This window comes from Lactuca saligna, chromosome 2 (genome assembly GCF_052625555.1).
Source record: "Lactuca saligna cultivar CGN05327 chromosome 2, ASM5262555v1, whole genome shotgun sequence".
Taxonomy (NCBI): Eukaryota; Viridiplantae; Streptophyta; class Magnoliopsida; order Asterales; family Asteraceae; genus Lactuca; species Lactuca saligna.
Window position 1 is genome coordinate 172,283,698 of NC_136418.1, and position 17,476 is coordinate 172,301,173.

General features: G+C 34.3%; 1 protein-coding gene across 5 annotated transcripts; it reads right to left on the reverse strand.

Moving 5' to 3' along the window:
• Window positions 1-13,026: 13,026 nt before the first annotated feature.
• Window positions 13,027-16,582, reverse strand: LOC145032801 (G-type lectin S-receptor-like serine/threonine-protein kinase At4g27290). Of its 5 annotated transcripts, none has more exons than XM_078981734.1 (8): window positions 16,344-16,582; window positions 15,054-16,259; window positions 14,780-14,941; window positions 14,543-14,700; window positions 14,246-14,456; window positions 13,932-14,169; window positions 13,692-13,842; window positions 13,027-13,513 (listed from the first exon to the last, which is right to left on the reverse strand). In XM_078981734.1, the coding sequence occupies exons 2-8, from the start codon at window positions 16,180-16,182 to the stop codon at window positions 13,205-13,207; spliced, it is 2,358 nt and encodes a 785-aa protein (XP_078837860.1). In that variant the 5' UTR covers window positions 16,183-16,259; window positions 16,344-16,582; the 3' UTR covers window positions 13,027-13,204. The 5 variants fall into 5 exon arrangements, with proteins under 5 accessions (XP_078837860.1, XP_078837861.1, XP_078837858.1 ...); XM_078981735.1 differs by lacking the exon at window positions 16,344-16,582 and having other exon boundaries at window positions 15,054-15,562; window positions 15,654-15,786; XM_078981732.1 differs by having other exon boundaries at window positions 14,780-14,932; window positions 15,054-16,582.
• Between the last annotated feature and the right edge of the window lie 894 nt (window positions 16,583-17,476).

Sequence of the window (17,476 nt, forward strand, 5' to 3'; positions counted from 1 at the left end):
CAACGTCGTTGGCGGAGTTTATAGAAGTTGACAATTTGCGTGGCCAACCAATTGATTTTGTAAGTGGGTAGGTTTGGGTCGGTTTTGGACCTAAACTCAACCCAACCCAACCCATAAATGGTTGGTTTTTGGTTTTCAGAACCCAATATGATCGGTTTCTGATCGGTTCGGTTTCTTAGGTTCTGAGATCAGTTTGGGCGGTTTTTCGGTTTCTTGGGTTCAACCCATACACTGACGGGTTCTGGGTTTAAACCCATGGGTCTTGGGTTGGATGGATCGGTTTCTTGGGGCGGTCTTTTGGGTATTAAGTATGGGTCGGTTTTTTGGGTTGGATGGATCGGTTTCTAGATAAAAACCGAAACCGAACCCGAATTTTCGGTTTCTAGAAAATTCAAACCTTAACCGTCGGTTTTGCTTCGGTTTCGGTTTTATCGGTTTCGGTTTCGTCGGTTTTAATCGGTTTCTTGTTTTGGGTTTGCTCCCCCCTACTGATTTTCTTATCAACCAAAATCAAATGGCTATCAAGTAGCCGTTCCAGAAAAAAAAAATACAAAAAAAAGAAAATGGCTATCAAGTAATTTTTTCCGGATACTTTCTTTTGGAAAATATAACTAAGAGTACATTATAGTTTTGGTCCCTGAGGTATATATTTTTCTGTAGGTTTGATCCCATTTTTGAGAAATTGATATGGTTAACACCATTAGAAATTTTTGTTAGATCCAATGTAAAATGTTTTTTTTTATTGTATTTTTGTATTTATAACCAGTACCAAAGTTAATAAAACCTAAAACCTTTTAAGGATCATATCTAAAATTTAAAGTTACTAAACCTAAAACCTTTTGAGGACCATATCTAAAATTTATGTGAAAAACTTTAGGGACAATGCCAACATTCACTCTAGCGGTGAACAAAAATTGAAAAACTAACAAAAAAACTAAAAAACTCACTGAAGGTTTGGTTTTTGTTTATTAATTTTAAAAAACAAAAACTTCAGTTTTGTTTTGGCTTTAGGATTATAAAAATCGAGCTAAACCAAACGAAACCCAACAATGGCATCTTCAAGCTCAATATTTCATAGGAGCAATGTTCAATCAAGAAGGCTAACATTAAAAGCAGCATGATTTTGTGAAGACGCCGTTGGTAAGTGAACATCATGGAGGCCAACAAACCCTGGCGAAAAGTTTATCGGATGCACTAATTTTCGGGTAAGTAACCCTTAATCCTTTTTTAATTACATCTTAAATCTCTTGCAATTAGGTTTTATTTCTTATATCACAGGATGAGGAAAAAAATTACAAGTATTTTGCTTAGGTTGATCCCTCATTACCAAACAACTGGTATAGGGACATATTGATGGATTTTGACAATAATGACATTCAAGTACACAATGATTTTGTGGAAACATTTGTAGATGAAGCTATGGTGGAAGTAGTTGAAGGCATTCTTGTACAAGTTGAAGGTGGAAAATTGAAGATTTGGGTTTTTTTTTTTATGTTTGTTGGTGATTATATGGATTATGTTGAAGTAGTTTTAAGTTATTGTTTATATTTTGGCTATGTATGTAATCTGGATTAGTAAGTTGTATCTTATGGCAATGAAAAAAATGGTTTTATGGATACATATTGTTTGAGCAATGTCCAATTGGATGTGTATGATGTGAGCAAATGAAGTAGACTTGTATGATACGAACAAAAGAACATAACCAAAAGATGCATAAAATGATATTTTTTTAACATAACATAATGACCAAAATGGATATTACTTATACATCACAAAACATGCATAATTTATCAAAATTGGCTAAAATTAGAGACAAAGTGTTAATAATGCATCCATATTGTATAATGCTTACAAAAGAAAGGGCATATTAACAAATTTACCAAAAATGGCTTCCATAGTAAGAGGTTTGTATGGAGCCGTTATTCCTTTCTTGTCCACCACAATTTTCTTCAACATGTTCTCAGCCATCCTTTCAGAAGGTTTTATAGTTCTAACCCTAACTTGAGTAGTATTAACTCCATCTTCATCATCCTCCTCCTTCTGTGTTTCATCAATTCCATCAGCTCCATCTTCATCATTGTCCTCCTATGCATCATCAAGTCCATCTTCATCAACATTTTAATCCTGTGTTTCATCAACGCCATTTGGGATTGGCAGAGATACATGTTGACTCTCAAAAGACACATCCTTGAATAGGAAAAAATACAAGTTAGTTATGTTATCGAAAAAAATCACTCTCAAGGTTAAACGATATACCTTTGGAACTTGTTTGGATTGTTGAAGCAAAGCATCAAATTCTTTAAGTTGTGTTTAGGTGATATTAGGCCCTCTTCCACCAGCTCTTCCACTACCTCTATTAGGCCATCTTCCTTCACCTCTTCCACTTCCTCTACCACCCTTTTTAGATCCTCTCACACCTCTTATGCAATTGGTTAATTCTGGATTCAACCATGACCTTCCAATCTGTTTCTTAGGCTTTGTTGTAGGGTTAACTAAGGGATTCTTGCAAGATAATTTATTGTGCCCCCTTTGCATACAATTCTGGCATTGGAAAGTTATGCCCTTAGAGGAGACTTGGGAGAACATGCCCTCATGCTCAGAAACATGCTTTTCCTTTTGATACTAGGCTTTCTTGGCATCCTTCTCTTAATAGGTTGTAGTGGTTTGATGTAAGGTGTTGGTTCCCACATATTACTATCATTAATAGGAATGATGTTAGACCCATAAGTAGCTAAAAACTTGTCCTTATCAAACCATGTGCTAATGATTCTAACTAGATCCTATTGTGTGTAATTTATGGTTGCTTGGGCATGGACACATGTTATCCCAGACAACTCCCAAAATCTGCATGTACAATACATCCCCTCTAATTTCACTCCATATTAGTAGAAGCCATTTCTCACTTCATAAGTATTCAAACCGCTTAAATGAACATACCAACACCTATAAAGACTAACAATTTCAATTAGAGGGTGTTTGGATAGAAAAAAAAAAGAGCTTATAGCTTATTGCTTATCCCCATCGCTATAAGTTAAGTTTAAGTGTTTGGATCGGAAACATTAAAAAATCAGCTTATTATGGCGGAGATAAGCTAAATAAGCTAATTTTGAAAAGTTTCCCTCCTCCTCCCCCTTGCTTAAAGCTAATTGCTTATAGTTTCTAGCTTACTTCTAGTCATTTTACTTATATAAGATGTTTTGTTTGCCAAACACTTAAATGTTTATCATCTTATTGCTTATCCCCACCGCTATAAGCTAATCCAAATACTTTTGTAAAAGCTGCTTTCTCATACCATTATAAGCTAATAAGTTATACATTAATTTATCCAAACACCTTCTTAATATGCATATTAATAATTGTAATAATATAAAATGTTAAGATACTTACAATGCACATTAATAATTGTAATAATATAAAATTTTAAGATACTTACTTGATATCAATACTATACTCATCCGTTTTCTTAATAGGTCCTGGGCACACACCATTTACCTATTTATGTGCATTTTGCTTCAAGGTAAAGAGCCTTTCCATCATATATAATCTAATATCCTCAAGAATGGCCAAGAAAGACTTTTTTTCTAGTATTGAGTATGATGGAATTAAAACACTCTTCCATTCCATTTTCAACAACCTCACAGGCCATTCCACCTTTAAAAAATGCCTTGCACAAAGATTTAGGCTCCATTTCCACCAAATGATCATAAGCAGCAAGATTGACTTCTCTTATCTTCTGCATATTCAACTTGAAGTCTCCCTCAATAGTTAACTTAGCGACTATTCAAAACACATTCTTGAACTCTTCTATACCACTAAAGACCTTTATAAAATTTGCATTCACATGTCTTGCACATTATCTGTGCTCCACATGTGGTAGTACAACCTTTGCAGCTTCCAAAAGACCCTATCAATTACATTAACACCTTTCATTAATAACTAGTTGATAATTATATAAATGAAATGACAAATAAAGATAATAAAAAACATTACCTTGTGTTAATCAGAAATAACACACCAACCCAAGCCTCCTTGTAATTTCAGGTCATCATGTAATAGTTCCAAGAACCACTTCCAATTAGGCTTGTTCTCCATGTCAACTACAGCCCAAGTAATGGAATATACATGGTCATTTGCGTCACTTCATATGGTAGTTAGCAACTCACCTTTACATTGTACCTTCAAAAAAAATTCCATCAAGCCCAATAACTCTTCCACAACCAACTTTCCATCATTCTTTGATAGCCTTAAAACATGTATACATTCTATGGAAAGTAGTAGTCTTATCAGGTGTTACAGTGACATATATTTGATTGTACTCCCTTGATTGGACCACATCAACTCATGTCCATAATCCCATACTTTTGCATATTGATTACTCAACTTTCGATGTATTAAAGAAATCTCCCTACGCTTTGCACTGTAACATTTTAACCATGAAACCTTACAATGAAATCTACTTTTGAATAATAGCTTGCATTTCCTTATATTTAAATTTGGTTTCCTAACTATCTTCTTCAGAAACTGCCTGGTTATCCATGTAGGATCCATAAGATTAGCACTACGGATATTCCTAACACAAGTATATTGCTCAACTATTTTTTGGTTTGGAATGATCTTTCAGTGCTTATCCATGAGGCCCTTACCACAAAGGGACATTGAAATTTCTCAAGGTTACTTGTATGTACAGCTACAAGCCTTACGCCATCATATTTCTTGAACCTAATTGGACAGCCCCTACTTAGTTAGTGTGGTGATTCATACCTCTCTCCATAAACTAGCTTCATATTGTTCCATTTCACCTTCGGATCATGTATTAAGTACTGAAACTGCAATTTGTCTTTATTGTGACCGTCACTTAGCTCCTCTTGTTGTGCTTCAGCTTCCAAGATTTCTTTAAAGTCATGTAGGTTTATCTCAGGTATGGTGCATTCGTCAAGCGCTTCTTTAGTGAGAGTGTTTAGCAACTCATCTTCGCATCGACTTCTTTGTTTCTTTTTGAAAAACTCATCCAATTCCACGTCAATGGTATCCAAGTCATTTACTGTCTCCATTATCACTACAAAACAAAAACTAATTAGAATATTATAAGGGAAACAAACTTAAATTACAAGATAATGGAGGACCACATGGATTTTCTTACCATTGGTTCTTCCGAGCTAGGGTTTGGTTTCGATGGTGGGTAAGAAAGGGTTTTTACATAGGAGTGGGTGATGGGAAGGTTAATGGAGGGTAATAAGGAAAAACAAGCCCGAGCAACCAACTAATAGATAGGTTACCGACTCGAAGGACTAAAATGAGTGTAATAGCTGATAGCCTATCATTTTTCATTAACGAAAATTCATTTAGGACTAAATCATAAATTACGGTAGAATTTTGGGACTCATTTGTGTGTATATATATATATATATATAGGGAGAGAGAGAGAGGGAGAGAGGGAGAGAGAGAGAGAGCTAGGTTTAAATGTTTCTAGCAACTATTGTGTGCATGAATGCACCAATAGGACATTAGGAAAAAATAAATTATTAAATAATCATTTAAGGGTATTATAGTAATCTTTGCATAGTTAATTATAGTAGATCAACAACAATTCCTTATATCACGCAATAAACAAAGATAAATATAGAACATTAGCCCTAAATCAATTTCATCGCTTCCCACCACCCTTGTATATCGATTTCACCATTTCTCTCTGTCTTCTCTATTTGTTCCATATTCAAGCCCTAAATCGATTGAAGAAACGAATGATATGTGTATGGTTGTTACAATTGTAAGAAAGAAAAGAGAGAGAAGGAATGCAGCGATTGAATATGAAACAAATAGACTGTTCAATTTTCTTCATCGACCCTTTTCATCCGTCATCATCATCATCATCCTGTGTTGCCGCTTCTCCTTCTCTTTCTCCACCGTCGGGTATCTTAATTTGTCGACCAGATTTTGTCACCATGGTGAGCTACTGTTTGTAGATTAATTTCTTATGCCACTTGTTTTTTAAGGTAATTTGGGCTGATTTACATCCTCTTCGTGTAACTATTAATTGGTGGATGAATTTGATTTATAATCCATTTGAATAAATATCCCTAAGTTTGTAATGGTTTTTTAATTTAATTGACTTGGGTTTTTAGATTTTTGGGTTGTAAACAAGATTTGGTTTCGTTTGACAGGAATTGGTGGTTTATTCAGGTGCAAGATAATTGAGGAGTATAATATTGTTACTTCTGTAAGCATTAGCACTTTTCCCATTTTGCCCTTTTCCCCTTTCTGTAAATGCAATTATTTATTTCATGATTGTTTTTGTATGTGATTAATTTAGATGAATTTGATGAGTATGTTAGTCTGTTTCGCTGTACTTTATCTTACTACATGTAAGGTGTTTGTGAAAATGTCTAAAAGAGAACTTGATATAATATACACAATTTGTTTGATCGGTGGGTTTGGATGTGCATTATCTCATGATTGATTTTGTATATGATTGATTTTAGGTGAATTTTATTAGTTTGTTAGTGTGTTTAGCGTGTTAGTGTGTTTGGTTGTACTTTATCTTATTACATGCTAGGTGTATTCTAGCAGAATGTATTCTGCTACTTGTATTTCACTTGACAAGATCTGATGTGTATATACATGCTTGTATGTGTTCAATAGGTCTCTGATGGACATAACCAAAGAAGAAAACATAAACAATAGAATGAGAAAACACAATATTCTTTTAAAATAAGGTTAGTAACACTCATCAATTTGATGCCTATTATTCTGATAAAATTAGATTTCAATCTCCTTATTTGTCAAGATAGGAAAATTAAAAACATTCTGTGATGTATTTTTTGTCAAGATAGGAACATTGAAAGCATTTTGCGATTAAAGCTATAACTAGCAGAATGTATTCTATGTATTATCTTAGAATGTATTTTATATATTATGCCAAAATAATTATATGGATTCTATCATATTATACGTATTATGTCATAATATATAAAGTGAGAGGAATTGCATTTAACATGCTTTTAACAATTCTTCGTTTTTATTTTATTTTATTTTATTTATTTATTTATTTTGTATTTGTGATAGGAATGACTAGAATAACGGGTTGAAAACATGATAGGAATAACTTGAAGAATGAATAAAAGATTCATCACACTCACAATTTAAGAATGTTGTTATTTTTTTAAAGAATTTTATTTATTTTTGTTGATATTCTTTTAGAATATGTATGATTATATTAAAATGTATAAAACTATTAGTCTGTTAGAATATGTACGAATTTGAATTTATGTTTGAATGTATAAGAATATATTAGAATGTTGTTATTCTTCAATCGGGGATTCATGAATTATGTTATTCTTCAATAATATTCTAATAGAATAAAATTCTGAAAGAACATCATTCTAACAAAAAAACATTCTGACGAAATAAAATCGGTTATGTTTACAAATTACATTAGAATTAAAATTGAATTAATATTAAAAAAATCCAGATTCTTAAAATTAGGAGAATTAATTATCGCTAAAAATTCGATTTTTTTTTTAAATATAGTTAATTATCCAAAATACCCTTATGTTGAAATTTGTGTTATTATATGGTACATGTTATCTCATTGTAATATCATAGACTCTCAGATCATTACCATTGATTATATTTCATCCGATGGTCCAGATCTATGCATTTTGGCAAACAATAGATGTAAGAAACAAAATAACCTAGCTCGATATATATATATATATATATATATATATATATATATATATATATATATATATATATATATATATATATATATATATATATATAGGGCCGGCCCATATACATGGGCGATTTGGGCCGTCGCCTAGGGCAGCAAAGAAAAAAGGGGCAAAAATTTGATCCGGTAATTAATATTGTATGTATAGTTTGGCCCACAGTTTAGTCCTGGTTCAAGTCAAAGGCGTTTGGTGGCGTCATCTTGAGCGTGCAAGCATCTTCTTGAGAAGCCAATCGACGTCTAGAAAAACGCATCGTCCAAATCGAGGAGCAGAATCTTTAATCGACTGAAGTATCGATCATTCTCGTTATAATTTCTCTACTTCTCTCTTAAACCTAGTGTCTACGACATATAATTTCTTTATTTCTCATTCCAATTTAAGATTTCTCTACTTCGATTTTTTACTTTCTCATTCTTTACTTCGCATAACCAAAATCCGGTAATATGATTTTTGAAGCATATAGTCACCTAAAATATGAAGAACTATAAGGTTTTTGATTTTTAAACTAGGTTTGTGTGAGGTCGATTTTTGAATTCTCATCTCTTTCATTCTTTTTTTTTTTTATCATTCCAACTCTTGAAACCTACTACAACCAATTTCTCTACTTCTCCTTCTAATTTCTTTCTCAATTTCTCTACTACTCATTCTAATTTCTGACTGGTTTCTGAGTTTGATTTTTTTTTTCTGATTTATGAAGCACATACCACAAAAATATGAAGAAACTTGAGGTTTTTGATTCTAAATTGGGGTTGGGGGAGTTGGATTTCCGAATTCTGGTATATCATATTCAGTTATTTTTCTTATTCCGATATCTTATGTGTTTTAAATGTTTTTGTTTGTTTGTTTCAGGGCTTTGGACTATTTGTTGTTTGTTGGACGATGATTACAGTAGAAAGAGTGAAAATTGATTTCATTTTTGTAGCTATAGATTTGATTCTCACTTTTTGTTGTAGTTTCAAATTAAATTTCTAGTCTTGTAGAGTTTATTTCTAAACTTTTGTGTTCTGATTATAAGATATGAATCAATAGGCATATAATTTTCTATTGAACTTATGTTTAGGACTTTCTAAAGGCAACAAAATGTATAACGTATAAATTGATTTCATTGTTCCTAAGAGAAAGTAATTTTAAAAGTAGATGCCTATTTGTGACATCCCCAAAATCACGGCCAGAAAAGACCGATTTTGTTTATGCTTTATAAAAATCAGAGTACTTCATTTTATAAAAAGGTTGCGGAATTTGTTCCCAGAAAAACATGGTAAATACGTTATTAAAACATTTTCGAAGAAACGTATTTATTTCATTTTAAAACATTTGGGATGTCATCGTTAATACAGGAACATAAGCATAAACAGAACTTACAATTATTCACACTAGTGGTCTACATCTCTTTAAATCTCTCAGTGTAATGTCACTTCATATCAACACCTGTGGTATAAATAAACTGAGTGAGTCAGGTTGGGAAACCTGGTGAGCACATAGGGATTTCAATCCCACAATGTTATACCATATATATAGTTTAAAATTCACAAAATATACAATTTCACCATACATATATATAAACAACTCTTATCCCACCCCGTCGATCCTCGCAATGAGGCTATCCATACTCTCAGACCTAAGATTAGTCGTTTTACCTACTCCATACTCTCGGATCAGAAATGAACGAATTTACCAAATCCATACTCTCGGACTAGGGACGAATGACTAATCCATACTCTCGGATTAAAGATGAATGATTATGCCTAATCCATACTCTCGGACTAGGGACAATAGCTAATCCATACTCTCGGATTAACGACGAATGATTATGCCTAATCCATATTCTCGGACTAGGGACAATGACTATGTCTAATCCATACTCCCGGATAAGTGACATATACTAACTTCTATTCTCTGAGTTTAACTCACTTGTACTCGTAAGAATATACTACCCAATATTCCTCATATTTAATTTAGGTCTACTCTTTATCCTAAATTATCAAATATAATCAGGTATGTTCTTTAACACGAATTTCAAGCAACATCAATTAACTCGGACATAAACATATAATTAATACTTCAATCAATACTTATATTAAAATCATGTTCATGAAAGGGACTATGCACTCACCTGAGAAGGTGGTGACTCGGTACTCGGACAGCGCTTCGTTTACTTTAAAATAATTTCCTTCGACGAAACCTAGTATTATCACCAATAGATTTTAGTCTATTATTCGCCGAGACTAATTAATAGTCTAGCTATTATTACTATTATATAAGCGTTAAAAAAAATACTTACATAACCCATAATAATAGCCCAAGTATTTATTATATGTTCTTAATAACGTTAATATAATTAAATAAAAACTATATTAAAAATAGCGTAGGCGTAGCTCACTTACAGCGGGTTTTATAGAAAACCAGGCTTTGCTTGGAGCAGCGTTTCCGAGCCAAAAAGCTCTTCTTCTCGGAGCCGTCGAGCACTCCGGGGCTTCCGCCTCGTGCTAGGGAGGTTCCCTAGGCTTTTCGGGGGATTTCGGAGCTAGAGAGAGGTTCTAGAGAGAGAGAGTAAAGAGAAGAAAGAATGGGAAAGGTGTGAAGAAAATGAGGGTGGGAGAGGTGGTATTTATAGGGTGAAAATGGCTGAACTTGGTGCCACATGTCACCATCTAGTGGCAAGACTTGGGGAGAAAGCAATGGCCAAGATTGTGCCACATCACCCATTTTCGCACAACACACTTCCGACTTCTAAAATCCGTAACTTTCACATATGACCTCTGTTTTTGACGTTCTTTATATCCACGCGTAGGTAAAAATAATATCTACAACTTTCATTTTGACTCCGTCGGCTAATTCTTGACCGATCTTAAATTTAACAGTACGAGGCGTTTAGACTGTTAAATGACCGCGAAGAATTCGTAACTCCTTCATACGAACTCCGTTTTCGTCTGTCTTTTTACCGTTGAGTTCCTATTAATGAGATCTTCAACTCTCATTTATTTCACGTAAGCCAAAAACCGCTCGAACTAAAATTCGAGTTTCGGGCTGTACACTGCTAAGCCGAATCTTAGAAAAATCATAACTTCCTCATACGAAGTCAGATTTGGGCGTTCTTTTTATCGACGCTCTTAGTTTAACATATTCTACAACTTTTGTTTAGATTGCTAAGGATAAAAAGTCTTCTATCGTAAATTCACTATTTACGTCTTCCGGTGCCGTGCCGGTTTTGCCGTAAAACTTCGGCGGGCCATAACTTCTTCGTTATAACTCGGATTTCGGCGTTCCTTATATGTACGAAAACCTTGTGACATATTCTAAAACTTGGTTAAGACTATTCATTCTAAATAATCTTTTGTCGAAAAGTCATTTTTGACCCCTATTGCCTCTAAATTGACTAGCTCGGATCTGCGGGCGTTACAATTAGGTGGGTTGCACCTGATCCTACATCGGCTTGGAAGGAGAACTAAACATCTCCTTATAAGGGGTGTGGATACCTTCCTTGTCACAACGCGTTTTAAAGCCGTGAGGGCAGCAGATCCCATAAGAACTCTGCAGTTAAGCGTGCTCGGGCGGGAGTAGTACCGGGATGGGTGACCCCCTGGGAAGTCCTCGTGCCGAGTGGCCCAAAGCGGACAATATTGTGATACGTGCCAGAGGGGGGTGTTACACTATTTCTGATTCTATTGTGAGGTTATAGTAGAAAATTTGTTCAAACAGAACATGTATCCATAAACTACCATGATGTAAGAAAGATCGAATGGATATGCAATTTTTAGCATCCAAATTTTATAAAATATTGATTATTATAAAATATAAGATGTTTTTGCTTCAAAAAAAATGCATAAAGATATCGTTTTAAGTGATCTTTGTTGGTTTTTTTTTCCATATTATTTGTTTGATTATAAAGTTTATTGTATTTATGATTTAATAATTTTTTTATATAAACGTTTTCTTTATCCAACGACATATACAAAAGGGCATAAAATTCTATTTTCGTCCCGGATAGTAAAAACCAATGGACCGATCCTCTCTCTCTCTCTCTCTCTCTCTCTCTCTCTATATATATATATATATATATATATATATATATATATATATATATATATATATATATATATATATATATATATATATATATATATATATATATATATATATATATATGTATAGAATCAAGATCAAATAAGAAGGAAATTTTTGGTAGGAAGGTAAGAAATTTTTTTTCTACATATTTTTTCGCGAACAAAAAAATGAATCATTAGATGATTCATTTGTAAGATGATTCACAAGAAAAAATTCTCAAAAAAACATCTCGATGATTCATTTATATAATGATTTTGTTGTTATTCACTAAAATTATCATTAAAGTGAATTTTTTCTTAATTTACTTAAAAATGAATCATAAAGATGTTTTTTGATTCATTTTTTTTGTTCGTGAAAAAACTATGTAGAAAAAAAACTTCTTACCTTCCTACTAAAAAAAATTTCTTACCGAATATATATATATATATATATATATATATATATATATATATATATATATATATATATATATATATATATATATATATATATATATATATTCTGTAAATTAGAAACAAAAGTACTATCTTGGTTGGGTGGTTAAAATTTTATACATTTATTTTTCATGACATTATTGGGTTTTATTCATCAGCTAAAAAGCTATCCCACATGGATGTTGGGATGGGATGAAAGTCATGCCAATCTCACCTCTTATATAATATGTGCGAACAAAACATAAATAGTCAACAACATCAACAATTCTTTTATAATCGAATAAAACTCAATACAATCACTCAATAACTCTATACAACCAACCTTACCAGCACGCTCAACCTATTCTACACTCAATCTACCTAGAAGATGATCAACAATTATAGAAGCAGAAGAACTATATATGAACAAACCCTAAGAGAAAACCCTAACTGATCGAGAGAAAGAAGAGTATGTGTGTGAGCGATCTGTGTGTTATGAGAGCTCATAACACACACCAAACAAATTATATATTTTGGATCATAACCGGGTATGGATATAACCCGTGTATTCTCTAATCTTTGAGTGAAAGCAAGTCACAACCCAGAGGAATCCATAGTATGTCAGAAAACACCCTCCTACAATATATCTTTACAAAACAAACAACTCCCAATAAATAACAATTCCCTAAATCATTGTCACATCACATAACTCAACAATGTGCAACTCCATGGCTTTTAACTATCAACTTTGAGGAGTCTCCACATCGGTTTAACAAGGAAGCTTTGTGCTCCTTTTCTAATTATATACACGATCCTTAAAAAATCCAACTTGATTGATTGATATTCAAATTCCAAAATTGCTATGGTTAAAAAAAGATGAGTTGATATGTATTGTAGGTTTTCGTAATTACACTCTCTTTACATATACATGATGCATTATAGAATCATATATAGTTGAATAAAGAATACCATAATAAGGGAAGAATTTACTTGCTATCGAGCATTCATAAGTGTTACAGTCACTTCATTGACAGAATCCGTTGTTAGGGCCGATGACATGGAGTTGATTTCTGTTACAAATCTCTCTTCCGCAAAAAATGCAGGTTGCTTAGGTGGAGGCAAATAGTTCTCATTACCCAGCATAAGAACCACTGACGACATCGTGGGCCTATCTTCTGCATGATGTTGCACACATAACAAACCAATATGCACTGCCCGTAGTACTTGAGAAGCGACACATGAGTCTCGCACAGCTGAGCTAACAAGCTCAACAGACTTTCCATCTTTATGAAGTTTCCATGCCTAAGTAATGTCAAAATAGGAAGTTATTAGCATAATCTAGGGAGCTAATAAGCCTTAAGGCAACAAATAACTTCCATCATGCATGGTTTAAAGTTAGTTGATCAAGAGATTAATGGGCTAGCCAATAACTTGGGTGGGTGTTTCAGAATATATCGGCCTCAGGTACTTATTTACTTACATGTCCAATAAGGGTGTCGTTGTAATCTTGTTGAGAGAATCCTCTGTTTTTCTTCCCGCTCACAATTTCCAACACCAAAACTCCAAAGCTATACACATCCGACTTTACTGAGAAAAGGCCGTGCACTGCATACTCCGGAGAGATGTAACCACTGAAATGTAGTTTCACAAGTTCATTGATCATGTATGAGAATTTTAAATGAAACTAATACAATCAAATGAGAATATCTTAGATTCTTACTAAGTTCCAACCACTTTGTTGGTGTTAGCTTCAGTTTCGTATCCACTAAACTTTCTAGCAAGGCCAAAATCTGATATCTTGGGATTCATGTCCTTGTCCAACAGTATATTTCCAGCTTTCAGATCTCTATGGACAATCCGTAGGCGTGAATCTTGATGCAAATAAAGAAGTCCTCTAGCAATCCCATTGATAATATGAAAACGAAGAGGCCAATCAAGCATGATACTTCTGGATGCATCTGCCAGACAATAGTCACTAAATTAGTTTATATATACAATTAATATACATCACAAATGAAATGTGTGTGTTCGAACCGAATATAAAGAAGTCAAGGCTTTTGTTCTCCATGTATTCATATATCAACATTCTTTCATCTCCTTGAATGCAGTATCCGAGAAGCTTCACAAGATTTCGATGCTGAAGTTTGGCAATACATCCAACTTCATTCTTGAATTCATCAAGCCCTTGTGATGAGGTTTTTGAGAGTCGTTTCACAGCTATTTCCCGTCCATCTTCAAACACACCCTAAAGATTCAGCTTACTATTATTAGCTATCTGTTACATGTGATTAATTACTGTTTTTCACATAAAGAGGGAATGTAATGTATTACCTTGTAAACTGGACCAAATCCACCTTCTCCAAGCTTATTGTCGAGAGCAAAGTTGTTAGTAGACTTAGCAATCATGGAAAGGCTAAATGCCGACAACTCTGTATCTTTATTACCATCCTCATCATTGGTATACTTCTCCTCACGAGCTTGCATCAAAACTACAAATTAGTATATTTAGTGTGTTTGCAAATTTCTAGTATAGAAAAAATTAAAAAAGGACATAGTTGGGCTACGTACCATGTCTTGTCTTGTGAGATCTTTTCTTCTTTCTCCATGCTACATACAGTGCTACAATCAGACATACAATAAATGCACCAAGTGAAGCTGCCACAACTATGGACGTTGGTTTCTTCTTTCCAGAGCCTGAGCCATATTCTGGGGAAGTAGGACCTTTATTCACTCCAAATGAATGGCAACTGATCGTCAGGATGTTATTTTGTACATATACAATACAACTACGTACAATTAAAGCTTCAATAAGAGAGATGGAGATGGAGAAGAGAAGCCTTACTTGGTAGTTCGGAAGCAGGCATTCTTACGTAAAGTTCTTGTGTTTCATCATACACCCGAATATCCATTAGATCACCGAACCACAACAAGCATCCGCTTCCACCATTTCTGATATCTAAACTTGCATATGCTGTACAAGTGCAATTCCCTTTGCAAGTTGCTTCACAATCATCAAGTGTCATGTTCAAATTGTACACCGAACGATTTGTGTCTGGGAATTTTACACCTGAAAGCGTACGAAATCCATCCCCATTCCCACAAGCTAATGGTGTTATCCTTTGACACCCACTTGACCAGTCTGCTAAATCCCATTCATCAGGGCGACGTGGTTCAAAACCTTCTAGGCAACTACAAGCAGGGGCATTGTTAATGTTGCAGTTTGCATATGGACCACAGATAGCATAACGTGCACAAGCATCAATATTATTTGCAGTTGAATAGGTAGTCCAATTTTGGGTGCGATTGTCCCAAATCAAGTCTTCCATTTTGCCATCCGCACCCAAATGTATCCTGGAAATAAGGGAGTTGTTCACAAGTGCATATTGATAGTATATCTCATTCTCATTGAAAACAAACTGGTGTGTGAATATTGAATTTTCACCTAAATTAGGCATGCCATTGAATGTAACACCATTCCATGGTCCGAATCTCGATACTGGAGCCATATTTTGCCTCTCAAAAAGTTGTGGATACCCATTTGTATCCACCCGAAACACATACTGACCTGCAGAAGGAGAAGGGTCATCATCGCTCCTCCATGACCTCAAGTATGTTTCTCTTCCTGTTATCAAATCCACGCCGATTCTCATTCCTGAGAGAAGGGTGTCTACAGGATAATCAAAACTTTGCCAAATTAAACTTCCCTGATCCCTCAGAACAAGATTTCCAGTATCCAGAAGTTGAGCCACCACATCGCTACCTCTATCGGATGCGGATGAATTTGAAGACCAGGTTACAGAGTTGTTACCACTGAGAATTTGGAGTGCACCCTGGCTAATTCTGAGCACACCAGACGTATCATTCAATGGAGTCTCTGTGTTTGCAACCCACACCACCGTACGGGTTGGTATCATCTTGTACCATATCCCTACGTACCGATTATTTGATGTGCCAGGTCTGAAGAACCCCATTTCAAAGATTTCACCAGCTGAAACAATGGTGTCACCATCTGTGATGGTTTGATTTGCTGATACGGTGTCTACTGCTGCTGCACAAGTTATCAAAATTGAGATTAGAAGAGTACCAAAGCATAAGAATAATATGGTAAGCTTCTCCATGAATGTGAACTTGCCCCTCGTTCATATGTGGATTATGTGTGCGTTTAAGCCATAAACGGCATGGGTCAAAAGAAACAAACTTTCCTGACCGAGGAAAGTTAGAGGCAAAATTCAAAGATGATGGTCCCAGTTGAGATAACTAGCAACTGTTCAAAGTAACGCGTTTTTCGACAACACCCACTAGGGACTTGCTAGAAAATGGTAGAAGATTTAGGCATTTAGCTCGATCGACTTGTCACGGAATGATTAAAACCAGAAGATCCCAAGTAGAAAGATAAACATATAAATACTCGGTCACGATGGCCTGAGTGTGACGGGACTTGTGGGTATCTTCATTAGTCTCTATGAGTGGCCATTGATTGAAAATATCGTATGTACGGCGGTGACAAGATTCATTTTGTTTTTTTCGTTACCTTACAATCTCAAATAAATAATATCATAAATTACTTTCAGCCCGGTCCACAGGGTGTCATCCTTGCCACAGCTTCATTATTGACTTGAGGGCGGGAGCCGAGCGGAATCGATTGAAATTCGAAACGTAATTTTCGCAATCGATTTGTGCAATGATGCCGTATGATTCATATTCTTTGTTTTGAGTATATATAAACTTTTGGATAGTTTCAACTTTTGATTCTTTCCTTATCCTCATTCACGTAATTATTTCCTTTTCTTAGCCTTGATTATATAGCATCCAATGTTTTAAAAACGGTTTGAATCGGCCGTCGAAACTGGTTGGACCGAAAACGAAAGATATGAATGGTTCAACTATCATCGGTTTTACATAGATTTCTGAACTGGATTGAATTGGTCGGTTTTTAGAAAAATCCAGTTGAACAGATCAAAATAAATTGGTTGAACCGAATACAAACACATGTAAAATAACTATTTGTATAATAAACTTTGGTGATTTTTTTTTTTAAATCTATTTATAGATTTCTCTAAATAAAAACATATGGTAAATGTTACAAAGTTTTTTGATGTGTTTGTATTCATCTAAAACTATATGTTTTTGGTATTATACTTTATTTTCTTTTTGACGTATATGGATTGTAAAATACTAAAACTTATGGTTATATGTTATTTTAATGTCTTTGGATTGATCTGCAACACATTTTATGTGTATTTTTAATGTCTGAACTTGTAAACA

Coding starts and splice junctions, on each gene's coding strand:
- LOC145032801 (XM_078981731.1), bottom strand. CDS start 16,329: ATGGAGAAGCTTACCATATTATTCTTATGCTTTGGTACTCTTCTAATC. Junction 13,843..13,931: donor AACAAAGTGGTTGGAACTTA/GTAAGAATCTAA, acceptor ACTACATTTCAG/TGGTTACATCTCTCCGGAGT. Junction 13,514..13,691: donor ACGACACCCTTATTGGACAT/GTAAGTAAATAA, acceptor GACATTACTTAG/GCATGGAAACTTCATAAAGA.